The 23,924-nt window shown below is 39.4% G+C and overlaps 1 protein-coding gene across 1 annotated transcript; it reads left to right on the top strand.

Moving 5' to 3' along the window:
- Positions 1-1,010: 1,010 nt before the first annotated feature.
- Positions 1,011-23,650, top strand: LOC146703004 (transient receptor potential cation channel subfamily M member 4-like). Its single transcript, XM_085466084.1, has 28 exons — positions 1,011-1,239; positions 3,290-3,351; positions 3,435-3,612; positions 4,118-4,298; positions 5,810-5,979; positions 6,748-6,925; positions 7,147-7,211; positions 7,302-7,541; positions 10,513-10,615; positions 10,708-10,829; positions 11,339-11,635; positions 11,757-11,858; positions 11,960-12,088; positions 13,016-13,145; positions 15,439-15,584; positions 18,093-18,205; positions 18,292-18,408; positions 18,534-18,574; positions 18,715-18,947; positions 19,464-19,579; positions 19,864-19,996; positions 20,222-20,396; positions 20,561-20,726; positions 20,817-20,998; positions 21,347-21,479; positions 21,570-21,642; positions 22,416-22,566; positions 22,682-23,650. Exons 1-27 carry the CDS (start codon positions 1,144-1,146, stop codon positions 22,527-22,529), a joined length of 3,795 nt encoding a protein of 1,264 aa, XP_085322210.1. The 5' UTR covers positions 1,011-1,143; the 3' UTR covers positions 22,530-22,566; positions 22,682-23,650.
- The last annotated feature ends 274 nt before the right edge of the window (positions 23,651-23,924 follow it).

Consider the following 23,924-nt stretch of genomic DNA (forward strand, 5'->3'; position numbering starts at 1 on the left):
AAACTTCAGACGAGTCTGGACATGCACTGGCAGGGGAACACATCTGGCACTGCAGGATTTGAGTCCCTGGTGGCGTGGTGTGTTACTGATGGTAGCCTTTGCTACTTTGGTCTCAGCTCTCTGCAGGTCATTCATTAGTTCCCCCCGTGTGGTTCTGGGCTTTTTGCTCATCGTTCTTGTGATCATTTTGACCCCATGTGATGAGATCCTGCATGGAGCCCTAGATCAAGAGGGATTATCAGTATGACTTTCATTTTCTAATAATTGCTCCCACAGTTGATTTCTTCACACCAAGCTGCTTACTTATTGCAGATTCTTCTTCCCTGACTGGTGCAAGTCTACAATTTTGTTTCTGGTGTCCTTTGACAGTTCTTTAGTCTTGGCCATAGTGGAGTTTGGAGTGTGACTGTTTGAGATTGTGGACAAACGAGTTCAAACAGGTGCCATTAATACAGGCAACAAGTGAAGAACAGAGGAGCCTCTTATAGAAGAGCATAACTTCGTCTTTATGAAGTTATGCTTAAGCAAGTGGAATCCATGCACATATTGGGCTAACTTTCAGCTGAATAATAATTCTAGTAATAATTTTCTGACTGAAATTGGCCTTTAAAAACAAATATATTTGCCTTTGCATGATTATTGCAGGCAAATCTCTGGCTTTTACTTCTTGTGGGAATGAGCACCACAGAGATGCATAACTAACAGTCTCTGTTGCAAATGTGTGATATTTTTAGTTTCTAATAACAATTAGAGAACCTAAGTTTGCTGAGCTGTCAGTCTGCTACAGTGGTGTCTAAATGTGTCATTGAGGGTGTTCAGTTTCCTCACGTGAGATGCCAGTGACCAGGTAAGGTGATGAAGAAGGATTGGAATAAACACTACACCAGCTCAGACTCTGTGTCTGAGTAGTTTGTGGTTTTGACTGGCTTTTCCTGTTTTCAGACTTTAGAGGAACTGTTTGCCTCTGTGAAACCACACCCATACCTTAGTGCTGGCTGCACCTACTTTTATTGTGGACACTGAGAGACGTTAGTGGCAGGGAATAGGGTTTCAGCAGTAAGCCACAAGGTGAAGTATGGTCAGAAAAAGTCACTTTTAGTTCTTCTGCACACATTTCTCACTGAGCTCGACTGAAAGGGAAGCATGAATGACACTGGAGCAAACGTAGAAGGAGGGAGAATAGAAGAAGCTGGTAGAGATAACAACACAGACATTATCTGCCAGACTGAGAAGAGCCAGGTAAGTCAGCTTTCGCTAAAATCTTTCAGCTGCTGTTACGATATCATGGTGGCATGTCGGCCAAAAGAAAAGAAAACAAAAGACAAAGTAAAGAACCAACAAAAAAACCCCACATTTAAAGATTTTTTTTTAAAAAGTGCAAGCTATACTTGAAAAAAATCCTCACAATAAAGTTCCAAGTAACAGTGAATGTGAGCCATCCACAAACTTCTTGGAAAACTACGCACAACAAGCTTTGCAAACGTGCCCGTGAACTAACATCTACTATTTCAGCTGCAATTTGTTGATACAAAACTTGTCTAACTGGTTGGCCGTAAAACAAGCTTTAATAAGTAGAAACAGGTTCAGTGCAACATTTCTATAGCAGTTCACTGACTGTTACTTAACAGAAAAAAATGGAAAGCACACTTATGTCTACTAGTCTACATACAGCATCCTAAACATAAGCATGTAGTTAAGCACTTCATCATGTTTACTAATAACGTTGATGATGGCTGCATTCAATTCCATTTAGCTGCTGAGGTGATGCGTTCACATTAGCGATGAGTAAAGCAAAGCTTTTGTGAAACAATGAAGCTTTCAAAGCAACTGTGCTATAGTTGTATTAAGGTTTAAAAAGATTTCTCACACTCGTCTCCACACTGACACCTGCTATTTTTGCAGCCTGAACACTGAAAAAATGCTACTTATCACAGAAAGAAATATATGCACTACAAATAATTATGATCAACACATATTTGGGAAAAATAATTGTTCAAGTAAGGGAAGAAAAACATTGAGATTGTTAAAGACAGCAATCAGTAGACGTAAAGACCAAGGATAATTCAAAAGCTTAATAGAAAAACATGTTTTTTGGCTTGTGGGTTGTGTTGTTCTACTACAGAATATGTGCATACACAGACTCACTGTTAAACTATGTTAAACGGAGATGCTGATGCATGCTTTTATTACCAGTCGCATTGATTACTGTAATGCCCTGCTCTCTGGTCTTCCTAAGAAGAATATTTCAACTTTACAACTCTTGCAAAACTCGGCAGCTCGTGTGCTGACGAAGACCAGAGGGCGGGCCCACATTACACCGGTTTTAGAATCGCTGCACTGGCTCCCCGTGTGTTTCAGGATCGATTTTAAAGTTCTTTTATTGGTTTTTAAATGTCTTAATGGTCTTGGGCCTTCTTATCTCTCAGATCTGCTTTTACCATACGAACCCTCGCGGACCCTGAGGTCCTCTGGTACTGGCCTTTTGATTGTCCCTAAAGTCAGGACACATACTCACGGAGAGGCAGCTTTTCAGTGGTATGGTCCTCGTCTGTGGAACAGCCTGCTGGAGGAGCTCAGGGCCGCAGAGAACGTACATGTTTTTAAGAACAGGCTCAAGACCCACCTTTTTAATTTAGCTTTTACTTAGCGTTTATTTATTTTATGCTTATTTATTCTATCCTGTTATTCTATTATTAATTTAGGATTTACCTAATATTTGTTTGATTTTATTCTTATTCGTTTTTTAATCTTCTTATTCTATTTATATTTATATTGTATCCTGTTCTTATTTATTTTATCATTTTACCCTATATATATTGTATTGCGTCATATCTCCAGTGTTTCCTCGGAGGGCGCTCTCTGCACCGGGGCTGTTATTGACCGTGGCTGCTGGGTCTCTGGGGTCCTCTCAGCCTGGCTGGGGGGCTCCTTTGCCTCCCTCCTGCTGTGTGCCCAGCCTGGAGGCTGCGGTCTGTGACCGGCTCCCGGTGCAGACGGCTCCCTGTTATAGTGTTTCCTCACTTGGCTCATGCGAGCCCAGCCCAATTTTTACTCTTTAAGTGTGCGCGTGTGTGTATGTGTGTGTGGGTGGGGGGGATATATGTGTATTGAGAGTGTGGGGAGTGAGTTGGAGGGTGGGGTGGGCTGCTTTTAACTATGTAAAGCACTTTGTGCTACATTTTCTCTGTATGAAAAGTGCTTTATAAATAAAGATTGATTGATTGATTGATTAAACTAAGAAATATGTAGATGTTCGTCACTATTTAACAACATTTAAAAATCCTTTCAGAGTTGCTTCCCCAAAATCATCAAGAAACGAGTGTGCAGCACCTTTGTAGAAGATTCCTTCAGGTACTGTGACCTCAGCCTTTTGATAGTGACATGTCTGTATTTTAAGTTTTCTTGGTGACGTTTTATGCTTCCACCTCTCTCAGTAATGGTGCATTGTGTCAGTGCGGGGCTGCGAGAGATGACCATGCCTCTGTGGCTGTTGGAGATTATTTCAGCACAGCCATCGTGAACCAGTGGAAAAGTGTGCAGCACTCCTCTGAACAACCAACTGATGCCTTTGGAGAGGTGCAGTTTGCAGGAGCCAGCAAGAGGCACAGCTATGTGGGTTTTTTTTTTCATTTTGTCCCATAACGCTTTATCTCTACAGTTTTTGAAAATGTGAGCACGTTATTAAAGGAAAATTCTTGTAAAGGTGGGTTAAATAAAAATCAAGATAAATCCGGAGCTCTGGTAGCCAGTAGTTTTCCTGACCTTCAACCTACTACTGCTACACCTGAGTAAACAAAGTCAGTACAGATAAAGTGACAAGATTAAAACCCATAAGAACTCAATGTTGACACAGGTATCACTGCCACTTTACACCCCCTTTTTTTTTAAACATCGACTTTCCTATAGTTTGCCAGACAGTAAAAATGATTCTGGGCTCTTTTGGGTCACTCTTTCGAGTGTCATTTTTATTTTCTAAGTTTTAATTACAAATTAAAGGTTCAAACAACTGAGGCATCATTTTAGCTTTAATACTAGATCACAGTTCATTAATTTACAAGTCTTTGGGCATTGTTGACATGTGCTTGTTTCCTTTAATTCATCAAATCTGTAAACTTAGTTCCTGCGCCTGTCATGGAGCACTGAGCCTTCGGTGGTGTACAACATATTGACAACCCACTGGGGTCTTCCTCTACCCAACCTGGTTGTTTCTGTTGTGGGTGGAAATAGCAGGACACAGATAAAGACCTGGGTACGGGAGGTCCTCAGACAGGGACTGGTGAAAGCGTCACAAAGCACAGGTAAAACTTTATGCATTACAAACTGATCTATGATGTTAACAGTATGATTGGAATTTCTGTGAGCTGTTTGCTGAAATATTTTATTGTTGGTTAGCAGATGCCATCATATTTTCAACACAGGTCCTTATGCCATAAAAAATGTCTAAAATACTCTCAACACATGCCTTACCTGAACTTAGTTTCTAGATTTTAAAACTGATTTTTAAAAAGATGCCCCAAAAAGCAGATTCTGTTCATCTGGATGTAGCATTTTGAGCTTCGAAAACGCTTCCTTACCTGGACAATTGAGCATGCATCAAGATATACAAGTTGTCTTAATGCAGTCACACAAAATTGCGATAGTGCATTAAAGTAGCAATTGTACTCAATTTTACCCAGCCTCACTGAAAAGTACAAGTGCATCAAAACGAAGCTAAACATGAGCCTGGGTACGGCTTAAATGCAGCAATCTGAGCATCTGCTCCTGAACTGGCCACTGGAAGGAAAAGGACTCCATCAGAGGCCATGCAGCAAGCAAAATCTTTTCTCGGTGTAGAGCTATAGTTTTCAGTTACCTCTACAGGAAAAATCAAAACATGGATATGGCACAAGTTGACCAATGTGGCACAAGGCTTCATACACCAGAGAAGAAAGCTGGTAATTGAGCAGGTCCGACACCAATACAAAGTAAAAGGATCCACAGAAGCAAACTCACATTCCAACAGGCTAACCTGGAACACAGTAAGCTCACCTGGAAGGATATCTGGGAAATGGAAGGAAGCAGACTCAGAGCCAGCTATGATGTCCATTCAACAAACCAAAACATCAGTAGGGAAGAGAAGGTCCTATGTGTGCTCTCTTCCAAACTCCGGCAATTCTGAGGCATCTCCTTTATCAGCTGCTACACCAGCCTATCTCCAGGCCTTTACACCTGGAGGCTGGAACTGCCAGCAATGCACTCACTCATCCAATGTCTGAACTGCCAAACATAATTTCCGTTGTGCGAGCAGGAGAATGTCTGGTGACGTTATCAGCAAGAGTATGCACAACCCTCCTTGACCCTGGACGTGCAGGTAGACCTTGATCACAAACTGCTCCTTCCAACAGAGATAATAACAGCTTATCTCTGGCCAGACCCCATCTTGAGGCCAGAAGACGCTATGCCTCCTGGAACACACCTGGCATGTCAGGTGTTGTTGTTGGAGATGTTGTGGGCATAAAATGAAATACACTTAAGACAAATAGTGCCTACCTGATGTTCCCAATAAAGTAGTTTCCTCCCCTAGCACTCAAGACACCAAGATGGAAGCAGTAATGATTGCTCAGTGGATTATAAGGTCTAATAAAGCATACTATGTTACTCCCTGGACCCTGGCCTTAATTTTTGTGCACCAATTGTGATTTTCACTTTTACATTTTACACTGCATTCCAACTTTTTCCACAAATGGGGAAACATTTAGTGACATGTCACAGTAATCTACGTAGTATACAGGTTGAACCAGGCCATTTACCATTTATCTGTTTCCCCCAGGTGCATGGATCCTAACTACAGGCCTGCACGAAGATGTTGGCAGGTGTGTTGGACAGGCGGTGAGAGATCATGCAGCTGCAGCATCTTCAGTGTCCCTCAACAAGGTGGTAGCGTTGGGCATTGCTCCGTGGGGCCTCGTGGAAAAGCGAGAGCAGCTGGTCAAACCTCAGGTAGTACAGACATTACACATTTTTCAAAGCATTAAAATATATCATGTTCACCTTTATTGTCCAAAAAGCTCACTTAAAAATTTGATTTATATTTGTCTTTTTAATTGTGTTTTTTTGTTTTAGTTGCTTATAATTAACTCATTCACTGCCAGCCATTTTCAAATCAGGTAACTCCCCACTGCCAGGGTTTTTGAGCATTTGTACTCATTTTTGAAGAGCCACAGAAAACTGTGTGTTATGATCATATAAACGCTGAACCTACCAAAATGAAGAACAGACTCTCTTCTTTCATCCAAAAAAATAAAAGTTTGTTTCTACCATTTTCCATTCTTTAGTAATCAGCTGTAGAAGAGAGGTGGGTTCCACCAAAAATGCCTGTTTTGACCAAAAAAAGGGAGAAAACGAGCTTTTTGTGAAAAATACATTTCAAGCAGTCTGATATTCACTGACAAGCTGCCCGAGGTTGTATTCTAGCCCCTCCCATTGAAAAACGTAATTGACGTCTATAGACGTCAATGGCAGTCAACGTAAGTTTTTCAATTGACGTCTATAGACGTCAATGGCAGTGAATGAGTTAATACAAACAGCCTTTTATGTGTCCCAATTTTAAATGACTAAGATTGTGTGGATTTTAGTGCTCAAAGTAAGGTAAATCCATGCTTACCATGCTTCATTTCCATAGTCTTGGGACAAGACTGTATTTGCATCTTCTATTGAAACACATATAAGTAAAGAAACACTAGTATACCCGGTTTTCTGCTTCTGCAGGGGAGCTTTCCTGCAAAGTACAATGCCCCAAACGCATCGCAGAACTCCTGCCCCCTGGACAACAACTACCAGGCCTTTCTGCTGGTGGACGATGGGAGTGTGGGCCGCAGAGGAGGAGAAACAGAGTTCAGAGCCAGACTGGAGGAATACATTTCCCATCAGCGCACAGGCATATGGGGTCAGAGATGGTACCATAAACTTTAAAGTAAAATATTATATTACGGATTATGAGAGAGCTTAAGCGAAGTTTTATCTGAATACTGATAACACGTTGTCAGCCCGATATTTTCCACTCATTTTTTTTTTAGCTAAAGTTAATTGAGAGTTATTTGTGCTTAATTTAACAAAAACATTTGATCAAGATTGGAAGATGCTAAAAATTGTTGTATCTTTTTAAAGGAAGTGGCAGCATTGAAATCCCTGTCCTTTGTTTGCTGATATCAGGGGAAACAGACATGCTGAAGGTAAAGTCTGCTCATTATCACAACATTAATTGTGACTTACTATTTAAATTGTGTGAATGTTTCTTTCATGGTTTTTGTCATGTCTGTCAGAGAATGGATCTCTCTTTAAAAAGCTGCATCCCCTGGCTGGTTCTGGCTGGCTCAGGAGGCTTGGCTGATTTCCTGAGTGATATCTTGGAGAACCGGTCTTCAGCTCCAGCTGTGCCGTCCTCTGGTGAAGGCAACAGTGAGGCTCTTAAAGCTCCCAATGTGGATCTCAAAGACAGAGTGGCAGAACGGTTTAAGAAGCATTTTCCTTCAGAGGCACAGACCGACAAATTAGTTGAGCAGGTGAGTGCTGAGAACAGATGCACTGCATTTACTCTACAGATGAGCTGGAGGAAACACTTTCTGTCTCTGCATATTTATCAACTACAGACTAGACTGTGGTGTATTTTAGCACTGATATTCAGAACTAAATCTAAGTGTTTAGCTTGATCTTACTGTCAGTGTGTCGGGATCACAATTCCAAGTTTATTCACATTATATGTTTTAGTGTAGTAATTTATAAATTACTTTCTCAGTTTGTTACAAATTGTTGAAACTTCAGGCTGCTATTTGTTTCACCACAGTGACAAAAAGTTAATTCACTCACAAGCTGTGAAAGTTGTTTTTATAGAACCAAATCATATATGCAAGCTTATCAATGCAACTGATCAATCAGCACTAGCCCAAAAGCAAAATCTAATAGCCTTAAAAAGTACTGTTTACAATAAATGAATGCATTTGTGTTCAATGTGTTTTAGAAACATGACTTAATAAAGTCTGCAGTTGCAACTGTTTTTTTCTCATCCGTGCTGTTGCTGCCACTATCTTTCTCCGATGCTGGCCTCATACAGTCAGCAGATAACATAGTTGAGCAGGCTACTCCAGGTCATATTGACCTTCACTATTAGTAATTATACAAAGGAAAAAAGATTTAAGATAAGGAAGCCATTCAGTGTGAGGCGTGTTTATCAAATCTGATCATTAAATCCATCCGCCAATGTTTCCAGTTCAGTAACTGTTTCTGTAAAAGAACCATTATCAGTGGTATTGCTAGGGATGAAGGTGCACACGCATCACCAAACATCGCACACACTCCTTTGTGCCGTTCTATTTTACCATGTCCAGATGTTTGCCATCAGGGACAGTGGATATGACTGAACCTGTGGACAAATGGATACAACAGAACATCTAACTTTGTTATTAGTACCTTTCAAAGTCTGGGATAAAACTCCAATGTAGCCACGTGTTTCCACACAGCCACCATACATCAAACACTACTGATCTAAATTTTACAGCAGAGTGATAGATCAGCATTTTCTTTCTATACAGTGCTTTGTGATCTTTACTGTTGTAAGGTAATCAGTTTGTTTAAAACAGTTTAAAACATCCCAAAGGCCTTTACAATGATCATTTACTATCCCCACATCAGTGATGGCATTGTGGAAAACAAAACAATCAATCACATTTAGCTCTAAATGTAAAAGTTCTTTGGATGCTCAAAGCATGTTTCAGGTCAAGTAGAATCCCTTAATTAAAATCCCATCCCAAAATCCCTAACCCTAACCCCTAGTCTGGGTTGTCAACTGTGCATGGACTGGTCCCTGCTTCCTGCTGGGTCTCTGAAGATTTCTGATCAGCAGCCAGTCTCAGTCTGGAGTTTCCAACCGTGGGATGAATTCTTCCAGCAGTACTCTGGCTACTGCACCTGTATCTCCTTTACTGGAAGGAAAAACTTCTAACTATTTTGAAAGCATATCAACCATCATCAATCAACATTTAACTTTCTGTTCAGTGAACTTTACTTGTGGGATATCAAAAGCTTATCTGTGATACCTGTAGAGTTTTGATGACTGTACATGAATTGTTAGTCACAGAAATCATAGAAAAATCATAGAAAGGTCAGGTCAGCCTTGACTTTCAGGGCCTACAGAGCAGCTTGTAATAGCACATAAGGAGAAGAACAAACTGATGGGGGTGAACAGGAAAATGATGCGTTGTCTGCTGTGTTATGCAGAGGGGGGGCGCAGACTTTAAGATACTCGGTCGACCTCTTGTGAGCCTCTGCCCCGGAGCCATTAGATCCTTTGTCTAGTTAAGACAACAGAAATTGCTTTGGACTGAAGCCCAGAAACCTGCGCCACTCTTCCCCACCCTTTGGCCAAACGGAGAATGTTAGTGACTAATAAAACATGGTGGACACTCAGTCACAGTCATTTCTTAGCATGGTGTGCAGTGTGCCCTTAATAAAATTTCAGGAAACTGGACAGGTGGAGGACATTGATTATTATTAATTTGCTTTTTAAATGTTTCTTTAAGTTGAATTTTCTGGTTCTACCTTTCCTTCACACTCAGAGGGGAAAATGTGAGTAATAAAATAAAGCTGTAAAAATTTGCCTTAGCTGAGATGAGTCAACATTAGCTGTGTGGCACGTTGTTGACCTATCAGGTGTCGACACCCTGTTCCTATCACAGCACTTGGTTTTGTGTTTGATTTGTACTCCTTGATTATTGTTATTTTCTGTTCATGTTATGTTTGTTGCTTTTAGCTTCTAGTTTCAGTCACGGTGTCCTCCCTGTGTTCCACGTTTCATATCCCGTCAGTCATGTCTCAGTGTCAAGGCTGCCATACATCATACATCATATTTCACTTTGACAGTGTCGTGTCCTGTGTTAGTGTGTTCAGTTTTGCTTCCCTTTGTCTTGTTTTGTCTGGTTAGTCCCACCTGTGTTTTTACCTGTTCCCCAGCCTCTCATTACCCTGCCTGTGTATTTAAGTCTTCCCCTGTTTGTTGTCGCAACCTCTACGTTGCTGTGGGTCGTGTGTAGTTCCATGTCCTCAGGTCAAGCCACTAATGACCAGGAGTTTCTTAGTTCTAGTTCATGTTTTGTTGGTTTCTTTAGTATACATTTGTTTTGTTTTTAGTTTGTTTCTCCAGGCAATAAAAGTGCCGCCTTTAGTTAAGTATTCTTTCTCTGATTTTAGCAATAAACTCTGAGACTGAAATCTGAGTTTCATGTACGTGAACAGCTGACAATATTGTTTCCCTGCTCACGTGCACACTAAACTCAAACAGGAAACTCAGATTTGGCAAGCTTTGAGCTTGAGTATGATAGTATTAGAGTGTGTGTTGATTAGCTTATCTGTCATACTAGGAATTTATCCTGCCTAATCAGAACACACAGGCTGTGCAATTTAATCTTTTTCTAAAAAAAGAAAAAATTTGTGATCATGTCTCTGTCATTCCTGTTCCCTTTTCCTATCTTCTGTCTCCAGGCTTTGAACATTTACCAGAACAGACATTTGATTACAGTCTACCAAGGAGAGCACGAGAGTCCAAATGACTTTGACACAGTCCTGCTTAAAACACTCGTGGGAGGTATGTATAAGTAGATAGTAATTTTACAACATAGCAGCAACATGCACTTTTAGTCCTTATTTTGATTTTTGTGTTGTCTTTATGTTTTTCAGCAAGTAAGCAACATTTATCAGCTGATGCCAACCCTTATACTGATGAGCTGAAACTAGCAGTAACGTGGAACAGGGTTGACATTGCCAAGACTGAACTCTTCAATGGAGACATCCAGTGGAAGGTGAGGAGGGAAAAAGACATCACATTGAAAGAAGAATTCATACAAAACATCACACTATACAGTCTATTGTAACACTTTTGACAAATAAATCACTGATTTATTTGTCAAATCTGATTTATGGAGGAATATTTGGCAATATTGGGCAACCGTGGCTCAGGGGGTTGGGAATCGCATCTGTAACCGGAAGGTCGCTGGTTCGATCCCTGGGCTCTCTGTCCTGGTCGTTGTGTCCTTGGGCAAGACACTTTACCCTACTTGCCTACTGGTGATGGCCAGAGGGGCCGATGGCGTGATATGGCAGCCTCGCTTCTGTCAGTCTGCCCCAGGGCAGCTGTGGCTACAACTGTAGCTGCCTCCACCAGTGTATGAATGTGAGAGTGAATGAATAGTGGTATTGTAAAGCGCTTTGGGTGCCTTGAAAAGCGCTATATAAATCCAATCCATTATTATTATTATTATAAAAAATGTTGACCTGTCTTAAATATGATCTTCTTCCTCCAATTAAACAGTACGAAGATTTGGAGGACTCAATGACAGATGCGCTGATCAATGACAAGCCCCAGTTTGTTCGGCTTTTCACTGAGAATGGCTTGAATATCCTGGAGTACCTAACTTATGGCAGGCTGGAAACCCTTTATCGCTCTGTGCCAGATGGGACCTTGCTCTATCAGCTACTACAACAGTGCCTAGCAGAGCGGCTGGCAATAGTGGAGCGTCACTCACCATCAGAAAAACAGAATTCGTCTACAAGATTGTTGAAAGATAACAATCAGGATGGACCAGTGAAGGAGGTCACCCTTTTTGAGGTAAGTTTGGGAATCAAAGAGATTCTGTCCTTTTTCATTAATTATGCTTAAATAGATTAATAAAGAATGTGAAGAACATCTGATACTGTTGTGCTTATTGTCCCACCCACGGTTTCCTCAGGTGTCAAGGGTCCTGAAGCTGTTAATGGGTGATGTCTGCCAGCCTTTCTACTATCACACTTTGAGATTAGAGTCCACTTCATCCAAAGGGACAGCTCTGAGGGTACTCTGAACCTTTCAGAATAAACACACTGTTCTTGTGGTTATAGGATCTCTTTTTCATGGTTGACCTGGTAATAAGTATTATTTCTTCATTCATCAAAGCGTGCCAGTAAGGTTCTGCGTGGACATTGCAAGTATCAGGACCTGCCCTGCCCCGATCCCTGGGCTTCGCTTTTCCTCTGGGCGGTATTGCAAAACCGCAGTGAGATGGCCATTTTCTTCTGGGAGATGGTAAAAGCTCTGCGACAAATTTAAAAAATGTTCTACTTGTGTTCAGCTGGTTTAAAAGCCACAGTCAAGATACAACTGGTGTCTCCAGTGTTAATAGTTCTGGAATTGTGCTTTTCTAAAGGGTTATGAGGCGATCACTTCATAGTTAACAGAAGAAAAAAAGGAATTGAAAAATCATCTTATACAGATTTACAGTATGTCTGACAGAGTCCTTGGTGTATGAATGGATAAATAGATTATTTGAATTTGTTATTTGAGTGAAACCGTAGTTTTTAGGTGAAGTTAAGCGATATTGGACATTTGTGAGAATGAGATGCAGCTAGTGCTATTTGTTACATGTGTGTCGTTAATTACAATGTGTTGTTAATGATTATTTTATGATCTAAGCATTGATTATATTAAATGTAAATCATATGATAACATATGACATATCACAATGTTAAATCTTAATCTAAAAGCAAATAATTACTATAAAATAATCAAATTCAATTCTGAACTCACTAGATTTAAGCATTTAGTTTTTAAATTAATATGGCAGCAACTGTTGAGTAGATGTTTTCTTACACACTGCAACTTTGTGATCAGAGTCAGCAGCTAGTGATGATAATCCTTTTTTTAAGCCTGCAGCCTCTGTAAATGTTACGTAGTTGGGCATGAACTAGTACACGAGATGCTGCAGGTTCTACTCCAGCTTGCAGTAGATCTTGTGAAAAATCGCAGTAGAACTATAAATCTAAAATGCATATATATAGTCCCTTTAAGTAAATTGCAACTTAGACTTCATGCAACAGGTAAATGTGTTAATGATTGTCTGTGTGTGCTGTACCAGTTAGACTACTTCAACAGAACGAACTGAGATAATAATGCAGACAGTATTAGATACAATGAATTTACTTTTTGTACCTGTGTCTTTGCTTTACTTTCCAGGCAGGTGAGGCAGTCCTGAGTGCTCTTGGTGGCAGTGAAATACTCAGAGAACTGTCCAAACTTGAGGTAGAGAATGAAACCAAACTCTCCATGAAAGAGCTGGCCCAGAGGTTTGAGAACCTGGCACATGGTGAGACATTAGAAGAGAAAATATTTGTTATCTACTTTCATAATAGTTTCATGAAGTGTCCTTTGAATTTTCCTTTTAACAGCTGATGTAACACAATTGTAGCAAAACCTATCTAACACTTTACACAATAGTAACGAAACATTTCATTACAGTAAATATCTTTCTGAATGTGCTGTAACTAAGTTTAAGGATATAGTTCCTCTAATGTCATCTTCTTCAATGCTAGAGTACAGAGCAGCTACTTAAACCTGACTCTCACAGAGGTGTGGGAGAGAAGTGTTTGACTCTTTAATATAAGTCTCAAATATGTAGCTTAAAGCAGATAACTTGGAGAGCTGGAGAGGAAATGGCATCTCAAACACTTTGAAGATCTTCATTTAGCCTGGAAAAAGTGTTTTATGTTCTGTAAAATCCCTCCATAAAGTGATGAACATAAGAAAATAAAAACAACTCCTGCTTTCTTTTCCACAGTGTAGCCAGATTGAAAGAGTCACATGTCTCTTGAGCTGAATATTCCTTACATTTTTAATGAATACATAAAATTTGAAATTATTTAATTTTAACCATTTGAGAAAATATAAAGGTTCATAACCATTTCACATATGTAATTATGTACATCTATGTTGAATACTGCAGATATATATTTGTACTTCAGCTGAGCATTTATTAGACCCCATTCCTACAAGAGTGTTCAAATATTTCCCACCATTAATTCATTCTTTGATGTTAAATATGATTATCCCTTCTCTATTAATCATCTTTGAACAGAAACAGGATTATTGCAGGTTATAAATGATCTTCTTATATTCTCTGACAATGGACTCGTCTCTGTGGTTGCTAGAACTCAAGAACTCAAGAGAAATTCCTTTAGAATTTCAGTTGTATCCAAAAAAGGTTAACAAGAAAAGTAACTAATGGGGCGATAAAATCAACAGCTAACTTCAAAAATTAAGGCTCCAAATTGTTTGGACCTGCTGATTTTCTAGTATCCAAAAGTTTAAAGTCTTTGAGCACATCTGATGCTGTCACCATGCTTAAAGTAAAGGAGTGGCTGGCCACAGAATTATCAGAGAATGCAGCTGAGGAATGCTCATAAGAAATATTTACTTTCTTCAGCAGTGTGCCCGATATTACAAAATGTTCATTAAAACAACCAAGCATGTCAGCCTTCTCATAAATATGATGCAAGTGTTTATAAGGGCATGGGGGAAGCGCTGTGCCATTGTTTTCATAAATGTAAAGAGGTTTTAGAGATTGTTTGAAGTCTCTATAACAAAGTGATCAGCTTTGGCTTTTCTAATGGCAACTGTGCATGTATTGCACATTTTTTACCAGCATATAATTTTAATTGCATGTTTGTATTGAACAAATATGCATGAGTGATTAACGCATTTATTTTATCCAGGCTTGTCTACAGTCTCAGTCTTTATTTTGGCATTAGCCAGGCTCTACTCTCTCATCTTCAGCTTGTTCACTACAACTCTCTACTCTTGACAGGCACATGTAAAGGTGACCATATTTCTCCTAGTCTTGGGCTCATTTACACTGGCTTCCAGTATGTTCATGAATTGAAGATTTTATTTGTTGTTTTTAAGTCTCTAAATGGATTAGCTCCCTCGCACCTCTCTGATCTTTTAACTAAAAATACTCCAAACAGAAATCTAAAGTCAGCTGATAGCAGAAGCAGGCTAAAACACAGAGGAGACTGGGCCTTTGCGATTTGTGTTCCTAACCTTTGGAACAGTCTGCCTCTTCAAGTTAGGACATTTGAAAACGTATATTTACTCCCTAGCTTATAATTGTGACTGATTTTTGTTTAGTTCTTTCTGTGTTTGGTTTACTTTGGTCAACCTGTGTTGCTTTTTAAAAGTGCCTATAAATAAATTGATTGACTGATTGGTTGATTTCCTTCTGTGTTGGACTATTGTAATTATTATCAGGTTGTCCTAAAAGCTCCATAAAAACCCTTCAGTTTATTCAAAATGCTGCAATGAGGGTACTGAAAAGGAATACTAAAAGAGTGCATATGTCTCTCATAGGTTCTCTTCATTGGCTCCCTGTTAAACCCAGAATTAAATCCTTCTACTTACATACAAGAGCTTTAAAAAATTGGCCCCATCATTTCTTAAAGATTTCAGAGTACTTGCTCATAGGGAGTTACAAGTTGGGGTTTTCTTTGTGTTAATATAGGGTCTTTACTATACGACATAAAGCACCTTTACATGACTATTCTTGTAAACTGGCACTATATAAATAAAATTGAATGCCATGTCTTGTGTCCACTTTACCTCAGATATTTTCAGCTCTTGCTATCGGAGTGATGAACGCCGATCCTTCACCCTGCTAATTAGGAAGTCTCCTGTCTGGGGTGGCAGCACTTGTCTTCAGATGGGTGTGAGTGCTGACGCTCGGCTTTTCTTCAGTAATGATGGCGTACAGGTGTGTTCGATTTTTAACCTCTTTCTTTCATGTTTTTTTCCCCTGTCCTGTATGGCAGTTTAGCTGAATTGCAGAATCAGAATTGTTCACTGAAAGCCAAAAATTGCCAAATAAAACTTCACAAGTACAGTATTCCAGCATTTGCTGTAATTGCCCACTTGATAGTAATATTTTATTAGAGCTTAATTAGGATATTCTTTATTTTGGATTACTACAAACATAACGGACAAGACCGGACAAGAAAAGAAAGAAAGAAATTGAACTTGGGGAGAAGCAAACAAACAAACAAAAGCACCAACAAAAAACCAAACAGCAGAGAAACCACAGCAACAACCAACATATGCATAAATAACAATGACAAAGTTACTGAACAGCACACAGTATTGATAATGTAAGATATTTTTAGAGGCAGCAGCAGCCCAAATGGTGTGTGTCTGTAAGTACCCGTGTGCACATCCAGGTAAGGAAATCGTGAACACCTGATTCTGTTCATCTGGACGTAGCGTTTTCAGTGGGAGGAACGTTTTGTCGCTCATCCAAGTGACTTCCTCAGTCTCAGCTGACTGCAGGTTTCTCAAACCTTATAAACAAGACATCTGAACAATAACTGAAGTTATCACAGCCACAGAAACAGCAATATGAAATAACAACATTGCAGACGTGGAAGCAGAGCAACTACGGACGAAAGTTTTCAGCCTGTCTCAGCAATGCAAAGCCCCCAGCATCCAACATCAGCTTGGAGACGAGGAAGGCACTCGCATCACTTAGTAAAGACAACAACAGTCTCATCCTTCCAGCAGACAAGGGTAGGAGCACAGTATTGCTAAACCAGAAAGACTATCATGAGAGAAGTTTGTCACTGCTCAGTGATGAAAATACTTATAAGCCCCTGAAATGAGACCCAGGAAGTGGTTACAGGAAGAGGGGGATAGATTGCCTGAAGCTGTTAGAACAAGACAATTCTATTGACCGGACCTCATACCACAGGCTGTACCCAGGGGACTCTGCACCAAGTCTGTATGGTTTACCAAAGATACATAAACAGGGTGCACCTTTAAGGCCGATTGTCTGTATGATCAACTTGGCCACCTATAACATCTCTAAGTTTCTGGCTTCGATCCTCAACCCGCTGGTAGGCAGCTCTGAACACCACATCCAGAACACTTTGGATTTTGTTGAAAAGGTGAGAGATGTCATTATGGAGGCAGATGAAACAATGGTCTAGAACGATTTTACGTCTCTTTTCACTTGTGTTCCAGTCAAGTGTTGGAGGTAGTTCATAAGAGATTGCAGGATGACCCCAACTTGAGCAACAGGACCACTCTCAGCATCGACCAAGTGTGTTTGCTTTTGGAACTGTGTCTTAATCCTACCCTGGAATGCCACCAAGTCATTGATTCAGATATGTGGATGACACCTGGGTGAAAATCAGATCTCAGGAAGTACCACAATTCACAGATCACATTAACTCGGTGGACCAACACATCAAATTCACCAGGGAGGATATGAAAAGTGGCAGGTTAGCCTTCTTAGAATGTGAGATTTCCATCAGTAATGGGGGACATCTAAAAGCTGATGTGTACCATAAACCTGCGCATACAGATCGGTATTTAAGCTTTGACTCTCATCATCCACTGGAGCATAAACTGGGTGTCATTAGGACACTACAACACAGAGCGAACACCATCCCCACTGACACAGCGGCCAGAGAGGCAGAAGAACATCACATCAAGAAGGCCCTGAGTAAATGTGGTTATTCCAGCTGGACTTTTGTCAGAGCTGGGAAAGCACCTAAAGAAAGCTTCAGCCGATTCAGGGGAGAAGGACAACCGCTGACTAAGCGAAAACCTGTAGTGATCCCATATGTGTCAGGAGTATCGGAACAGTTGAGCAGCTAAGGGTACATCTTTCGCCATCATACAATGCTGTGATTGCAGCCATTCACCCACTTTCTGTGAATGCTACTCATGGCCATTGATCAGTGGCCTTTGATCAATGAGCTTTGATCAGTGGGTTTTGGTCAGTGGTTGTTGATCAATGGTCATGAGAATTTGCATATTAATGATCAAGGAACTGAATGGGCTGGTTTCAGTCATTATGCAAATGTACTGTTTATAAGATTGGGGAAACCTGCAGTCAGCTGAGACTGAAGAAGTCACTTGGATGAGTGAGGAAACGTTTCTCCCACTGAAAACACTACGTCCAGATGAACAGAATCAACTTTTGGGGAATAACGGAAACCAGCCCACTGAATGAACAATGGGCTGTGAGGGCAGTTCAGTATATAGCTGCTTTGATTATACAGTTCAATCAATACATATACACTACCTATAAATAAGACTATGTAATGCACAATCCCTTTCATGTACAGTACAATAATTTAAATTACAAAAAAAATTAATACAAAGTAAAAATGGTAGGATTCTTCAGAAATAACACATCCTACCTTCATGTTGCGCCAGTGAGCTGCTGTTGATTGATAAGGACTCATTTTCTGTCTTCTTCCAGTCTCTGCTCTCCCATATCTGGTGGGGTGATATGAAGAGGAACACAGAGGTTTGGAGGCTCCTGCTCACTTTCTTCTGCCCCATCCTCTGCTACACCAATCTGATCTCCTTCAGGTTAAAGGCTTATTCTTTTCAAATTAAAGGTTTGTAAATGTATTTTGATACTTTTTTAAACATTTGCTACATATTTTACCTCATAGAAAACAAGATAATCAGTTGGAAGAGGAGGAAGGAATTCCTAACGATGATGGGCCAGACCAGGACACTAACAGTCTCTATGGGACCACCGTCTTCTCTTTGGATGACATCAAGCACCTGTAATATTTCTACTTGCACTCTTCAGTGTTAATCTGTAGAACATCAGTTTGTTATTTTTATTTTATTGATTTGCATTAGCTAAAGTCTAACAATTAAATCAATTTTATTTTCGTTCTTACACCAGTGACCTTGACTCAAAAGATCACAGGAGTGGTACCATTAAAGGTGAGTCCTGTTTAAAGAGTCATCTTTGAATAAGTGTTGTCACTCACTACAAGAAGAAAGTCTGACATCAGAAATTATTCTTGTCACCACATGCTGTCATTTAAGTCACCTGCTATCTGCATTTATAATCTTTGATACAGGTGTACCTTACCGACCACCACAGCGTCCATTCATAGTGTCACGCTGGCGTCAGTTCTGGTTTGCACCGGTCACCTCTTTTCTGGGCAACGTCCTGATGTACTTCCTGTTTCTTTTGCTTTTCGCCTACGTGCTGTTGGTGGATTTTGATCCCCCACCACCCTCAGGTCCAGGTGTTGCTGAGTGTGTGTTGTACTTCTGGGTATTCACCATCGTTTGTGAGGAGATCAGACAGGTGAGTGAAGAGACACGTCTTACTAGAACTTTATTTCCCAGAAAGGTTTGGTAGCTGTAGAAATATAAAGGGAAAAAGTGAACCCAGTAACTGAACTTTTTATTAAATTGCACATAGAAGAAGGACGATATAACTGAAGATTCGTATTGCAATACAGTGGTTAATATGCAGCTGTGTCACAAACATTAAATTCAGAATGGACATTAAAATAGATTAATACATTTTAATATTTGTTACTGTATTCAAATAACTTAAGAAATATAGTGAAGATTAAATATAATTACATAAATAAAAATCTTATTCTTGTTGAATTTTTACCCAGTCTTTATAATAGTACATATTATGAACAGTCAATCATTTTGGTTGAATCTCTTCCTTCCTTATTATGTTCCTTCTTTGCTTACCACATTAAATACACCTTTCTTTGAACAGCACATGGAGAGTAGTTTTCAGTATTTGGATATATGCCACCAGCTTATAGTTTAGTTTGTTGTAATTTTTGTGTTCTTCTTCTAGTCAATTTTTGTGGGGACGATGACTTGGCGTCAAAGGTTCAGACTCTACATTAAGGATCTGTGGAATAAATGTGACCTCACCGCCATCAGCCTGTTCATTATAGGACTAATCTGCAGGTATGGACAAGAAATACAAAAAAAGGCAGATTATTGAAAAACATTTTCAACAATAATATTTTTGAATGAGGTGTTTTCATTGCAAAATTGTAAAAGACTTGTGCTTGGTTTGTGTTTATGGATGTAGTGTGCCATAAATAATTTCCTTAACCCCTGGTCATTTAGTCCCTTAAATATAAAAATGTTTCTTCTTTAAAAACCAAATTTTACAGATTAATATACAGGTTTGTGGCCTGGCGGTGCTGCTACCTCATTGATTCAGCTTTACTGTGCTTGTGTTTCAGGATGTTCCACTGGTCACATGAATTTGGACGGGATGTCCTGTGTTTGGACTACATGGTCTTCACACTTCGCCTCATTCACATTTTTGCCATTCACAAGCAGCTGGGACCAAAAATCATCATTGTAGGAAAGATGGTGAGAAAGTTACCATCAGTTGGCAATATACCAATTGTAAACTTAATATGTTTATATATGTATGTGTGCGTGTGTGTGTGTGTATATATATATAATATATATATATATATACATATATATATATATATATATATATATATATATATATATATATATATATATATATATATATATATGAATAAATAAATAATGAAGCAAACAAGATCACAATTTCCTCTTGTTTAGATGAAGGATGTCTTCTTCTTCCTCTTCTTCCTGGGTGTGTGGGTCATGGCGTATGGAGTTGCCAATCAGGCTCTGATCTACAACTATGATCCAAACCTGAATCGCATTTTTCGGAGAGTTTTCTACAGGCCATACTTGCACATCTTTGGACAGATCCCTGTGGAAGAGATGGATGGTACAAGTGTTTGTGCAACTGGCATAAAAATAAGAAAATCTGTGTTATAAGCTGAAATCTGTTTTAAAATGCTGCAGTTTCCTGGAACCTACTTTCATCACAGCAATTTGAAATTGAGTGTTATTGTAATTTTAACCATTTCTTATTTTTCCAATTTATGACAGTGGGCAAGGACTGGGATATCACTTGTACACACAATGTGACTTTGATTGAGAGCGGTGAAGAGCCGTGTAGAAATCATGAGAGTAACTGGCTGGTAGTGATTCTGCTAGTTGTATATCTCCTGGTCACCAACATCCTGCTCATCAACCTGCTTATTGCCATGTTTAGGTAAAGAACAAGTCTTTTATTATATCTGAAGGTGCGTTCACATACTGAATGGTTTGACTCAGTGGCTCTGATCTGCTTGTATCCACACAGCTACACTTTCTCTAAAGTGCAGGAACACAGTGACATCTACTGGAAGTTCCAGCGTTACAACCTGATTGCTGAGTACCACTCCCGTCCTGCTTTGGCTCCTCCTTTCATTATCCTCTCACACATCAACATCTTTATTAGGAGAGTTATTCGCAAAGTGCCCTCTGTAAAGATCCACCACTTTGGTCAGTATTGGAGTCAGGAGACTTGGTTCCTATTAAATCAAGTTATTCATTTAATACAGTTATTGCTTAATTACTTTAAAGTAAAAGGTTTAATGAGTAATGAGTCAGAAAGCCACAGCTGATTGAATTTGATATCTTCTAAATTTTATTCAGCACATTTTGCTATGTGTGATTTTTTCTTAAACAGTGCCTGCCTTGTTATCACTCAGTTGCTCACTAAAAATGGCAGTGCCAGGTTACAATAATAGGTTCTTTGATTACTTGCTCACTGAACTCAGTTTAGCAGTGACGAAAGCATGAAAAATGAGTTGAAAGGTAATCATTTCAACCCTTGGTCTGTACTATCAGTGTTAGACTTGGAAGAAAAGGCAGCGAACCGATTATCAATGTGGGAAACGATTCAGAAGGAAGACTTCCTGACTGCTCGAATCAAGATCCAGAAAAGCAGCGACTCAGAAAGGCTCAAACGGATGTCTGCCAAGTGAGCACACCTTCATCCTCCACTGTAGCAGCATTATTTATTACTGTGTGACTCCATCATTCTGAAGTAAATGTATCTTTGTTTATATAGGGTAGATGGTGTGCTTAAACATCTGAGTGAAAGCAGAGACTTCGAACACAGGCTACGGTCTCTGGAGAATCAGGTAAAACCGTAGCTCCAACTTATCATTTTGTACCATTTGAGTCATTCGTGATACATATGTGGAGCTGCTGTGAAAGAGCATGTCTGCAGAGTTAAACTATTCTATATAAAGGTTAAAGCACTTCATAGCAGGTGGCAGTTGGCATAATACATTAAGAGGTGTTTAAAAATAAAATAGGAAAGTAGGAAAATACCTACTGTACAGCCAAAAGTCAGTTTTAGGTTGGATTATGTGAAGTTGTTATTTTAGGTGACTGTAAGTAATTCTGTACTAAGTACTTTTATGGATTGAAGAATGTCACATTAAAGAAGCAAAGGCAGAACTTAAGCTAATCAAGTTAGTGCAATCAGTTGTAAAAATAAATGCACACACAAAGAAATGGTGTATTATATCATTTAGTGCAGAAAACAAAAACAATGATGTTTGAGAGGAGAGCCATTTAGGAACTAAACACTGACTGCCAGTGACACACAGGGACCAGGTTTTGCCACTTTCATGTTTGGAAACAGGTCACAACAGCTTCTCCAATGCCTACAGGTGAGATCTGCCAAATAACAGGCCGAAAGGAAGGCATGGTGGAGTGAGTTTTCACTGAGAAAAGGAAAAAGTACAATTGTTGTCAAAGAACAAAGGCAATAGTTTTCCATGTGTGTCAGCTAAAGTGTTTTACAAACTTCTCAAAAAACAAGCATTACATATTCTCATAGGTTTTCTCAAGTTGTCTTGACTCATTGACTCTTTTCTCAGATACACCTTCTTGTTCTTCTTTTCAGATCGAGTACTGCTCCAGTGCCATCAGCTGGGTTGTGGATACTTTAGCACAAGGAAGCACATTCAAACCTCCTCGACCCCCACCTGCATTACGTGGTACTTCACAGAACTTGTGAAATTAGTATGCTTACAAAACAACCTGCATACTAAAAGGCAAATATTGTTTTCTCGTACAAAACTCAGTTACTTTGACCTTATTTTAAAATGTATATTTTTTGCTAAAATTTGTCCCTCTCACTTCTTTTATTCTACCTGTTGTTTTATACAGATGTGCTACCCTCCTCTTCCAGCTCAGCTTGATTCAGTAACACTTTATATCAAGGATAACGCCTTCATTCAAGATCAGGAAAAGAAACAAGAATCGCGCACGCTCCCTTTTGACAACTTCTGTTCAGTCCGCCACCATGATCCTCACTGATAAGCACTGAAATGAAAAAGAAATTTATCGTGTGTGTGTGTAATTTGAGTTGGGAAATGACATGACCATCATTACTTTTGTTTTAAAGACACTTCTGGAATTTAAAATCAACATATTCTTACATAATCTGTAATAATGTCTATTAAGAATTACATTATGATTTAAAATTCAAAGCATTTATTGTCATATGTACAAAGGAAATAGGGTTGCCAACTCCCTGAAAAATAAATAAGGGACACCTCGTGGCCAGGGCCGGGCGACCCAGTTGTCTTCACCCTTCCCAGTGTGGTGAATTTTCTAGCTCTTTTTTTGTGTGTGAAATTATTTTTTTAACCATTTGACTTGAAGTTGATTTAAGTAGATGCATATTCTATTCTTTGTGATATGAACACATGTGAAACAAATGATCATTTAGCCATTTATTTTTAGCTCAAAATGACAACATTAACACAGTAAAACAGGTCTCTTTCTTAAACAGAAGCCTGTCATGCTTAACTTTTGAGAATATAAGTAAATCTTTCTTTAAAAGCACTCTGTCCTGCTTAACTTAAAATAATAGAAAACAATAGAAAGAAAAATATTCTTGTAACAGTGCACATTTAGTGCATTTAGTACAATTGGCTTCAGTTGAGGTATTATTTCAGCTTTTCTAATGCTAATCAGCTGCTCCTGTTTGTAAACCCGCTTGTTCCCATGATTACGCATCTTAACTCATCATCATTATTCATCTATGTATTACTTTTATGTATTAGTCATCAATTTGTTGTAATCATCTATCCTTGCAGTTGTTTATTACACAAAATAAATTATATTATCACACTTCTGGCCACATAGCGCTGATATTCACTGCACATGCCCATATTAACGTTTTCCAGCCAGGTGTTTTCCTTTTCCCATTCTTCCCTTTCTCTGAGGGGAACAAACATTGCTGCTCTAACGCTGGGCTCACACTGTGCGGTTTTAGGCCCATTTTGAGCCGATTTTTGAGTGATCGGACCGATTTTGGCCTTCATCGTGCGTCGTGTAGTATACGTGGGGTAACGAGAAGTGATTAACACCTCACGACCAGCTCCCGATCATCAATCGCTCGTGA

This window comes from Copadichromis virginalis, linkage group LG8, assembly GCF_057382275.1.
Source record: "Copadichromis virginalis isolate Kocher_CV1m ecotype Utaka linkage group LG8, C_Virginalis_male_GT1.1, whole genome shotgun sequence".
In the NCBI taxonomy this organism is placed as follows: Eukaryota; Metazoa; Chordata; class Actinopteri; order Cichliformes; family Cichlidae; genus Copadichromis; species Copadichromis virginalis.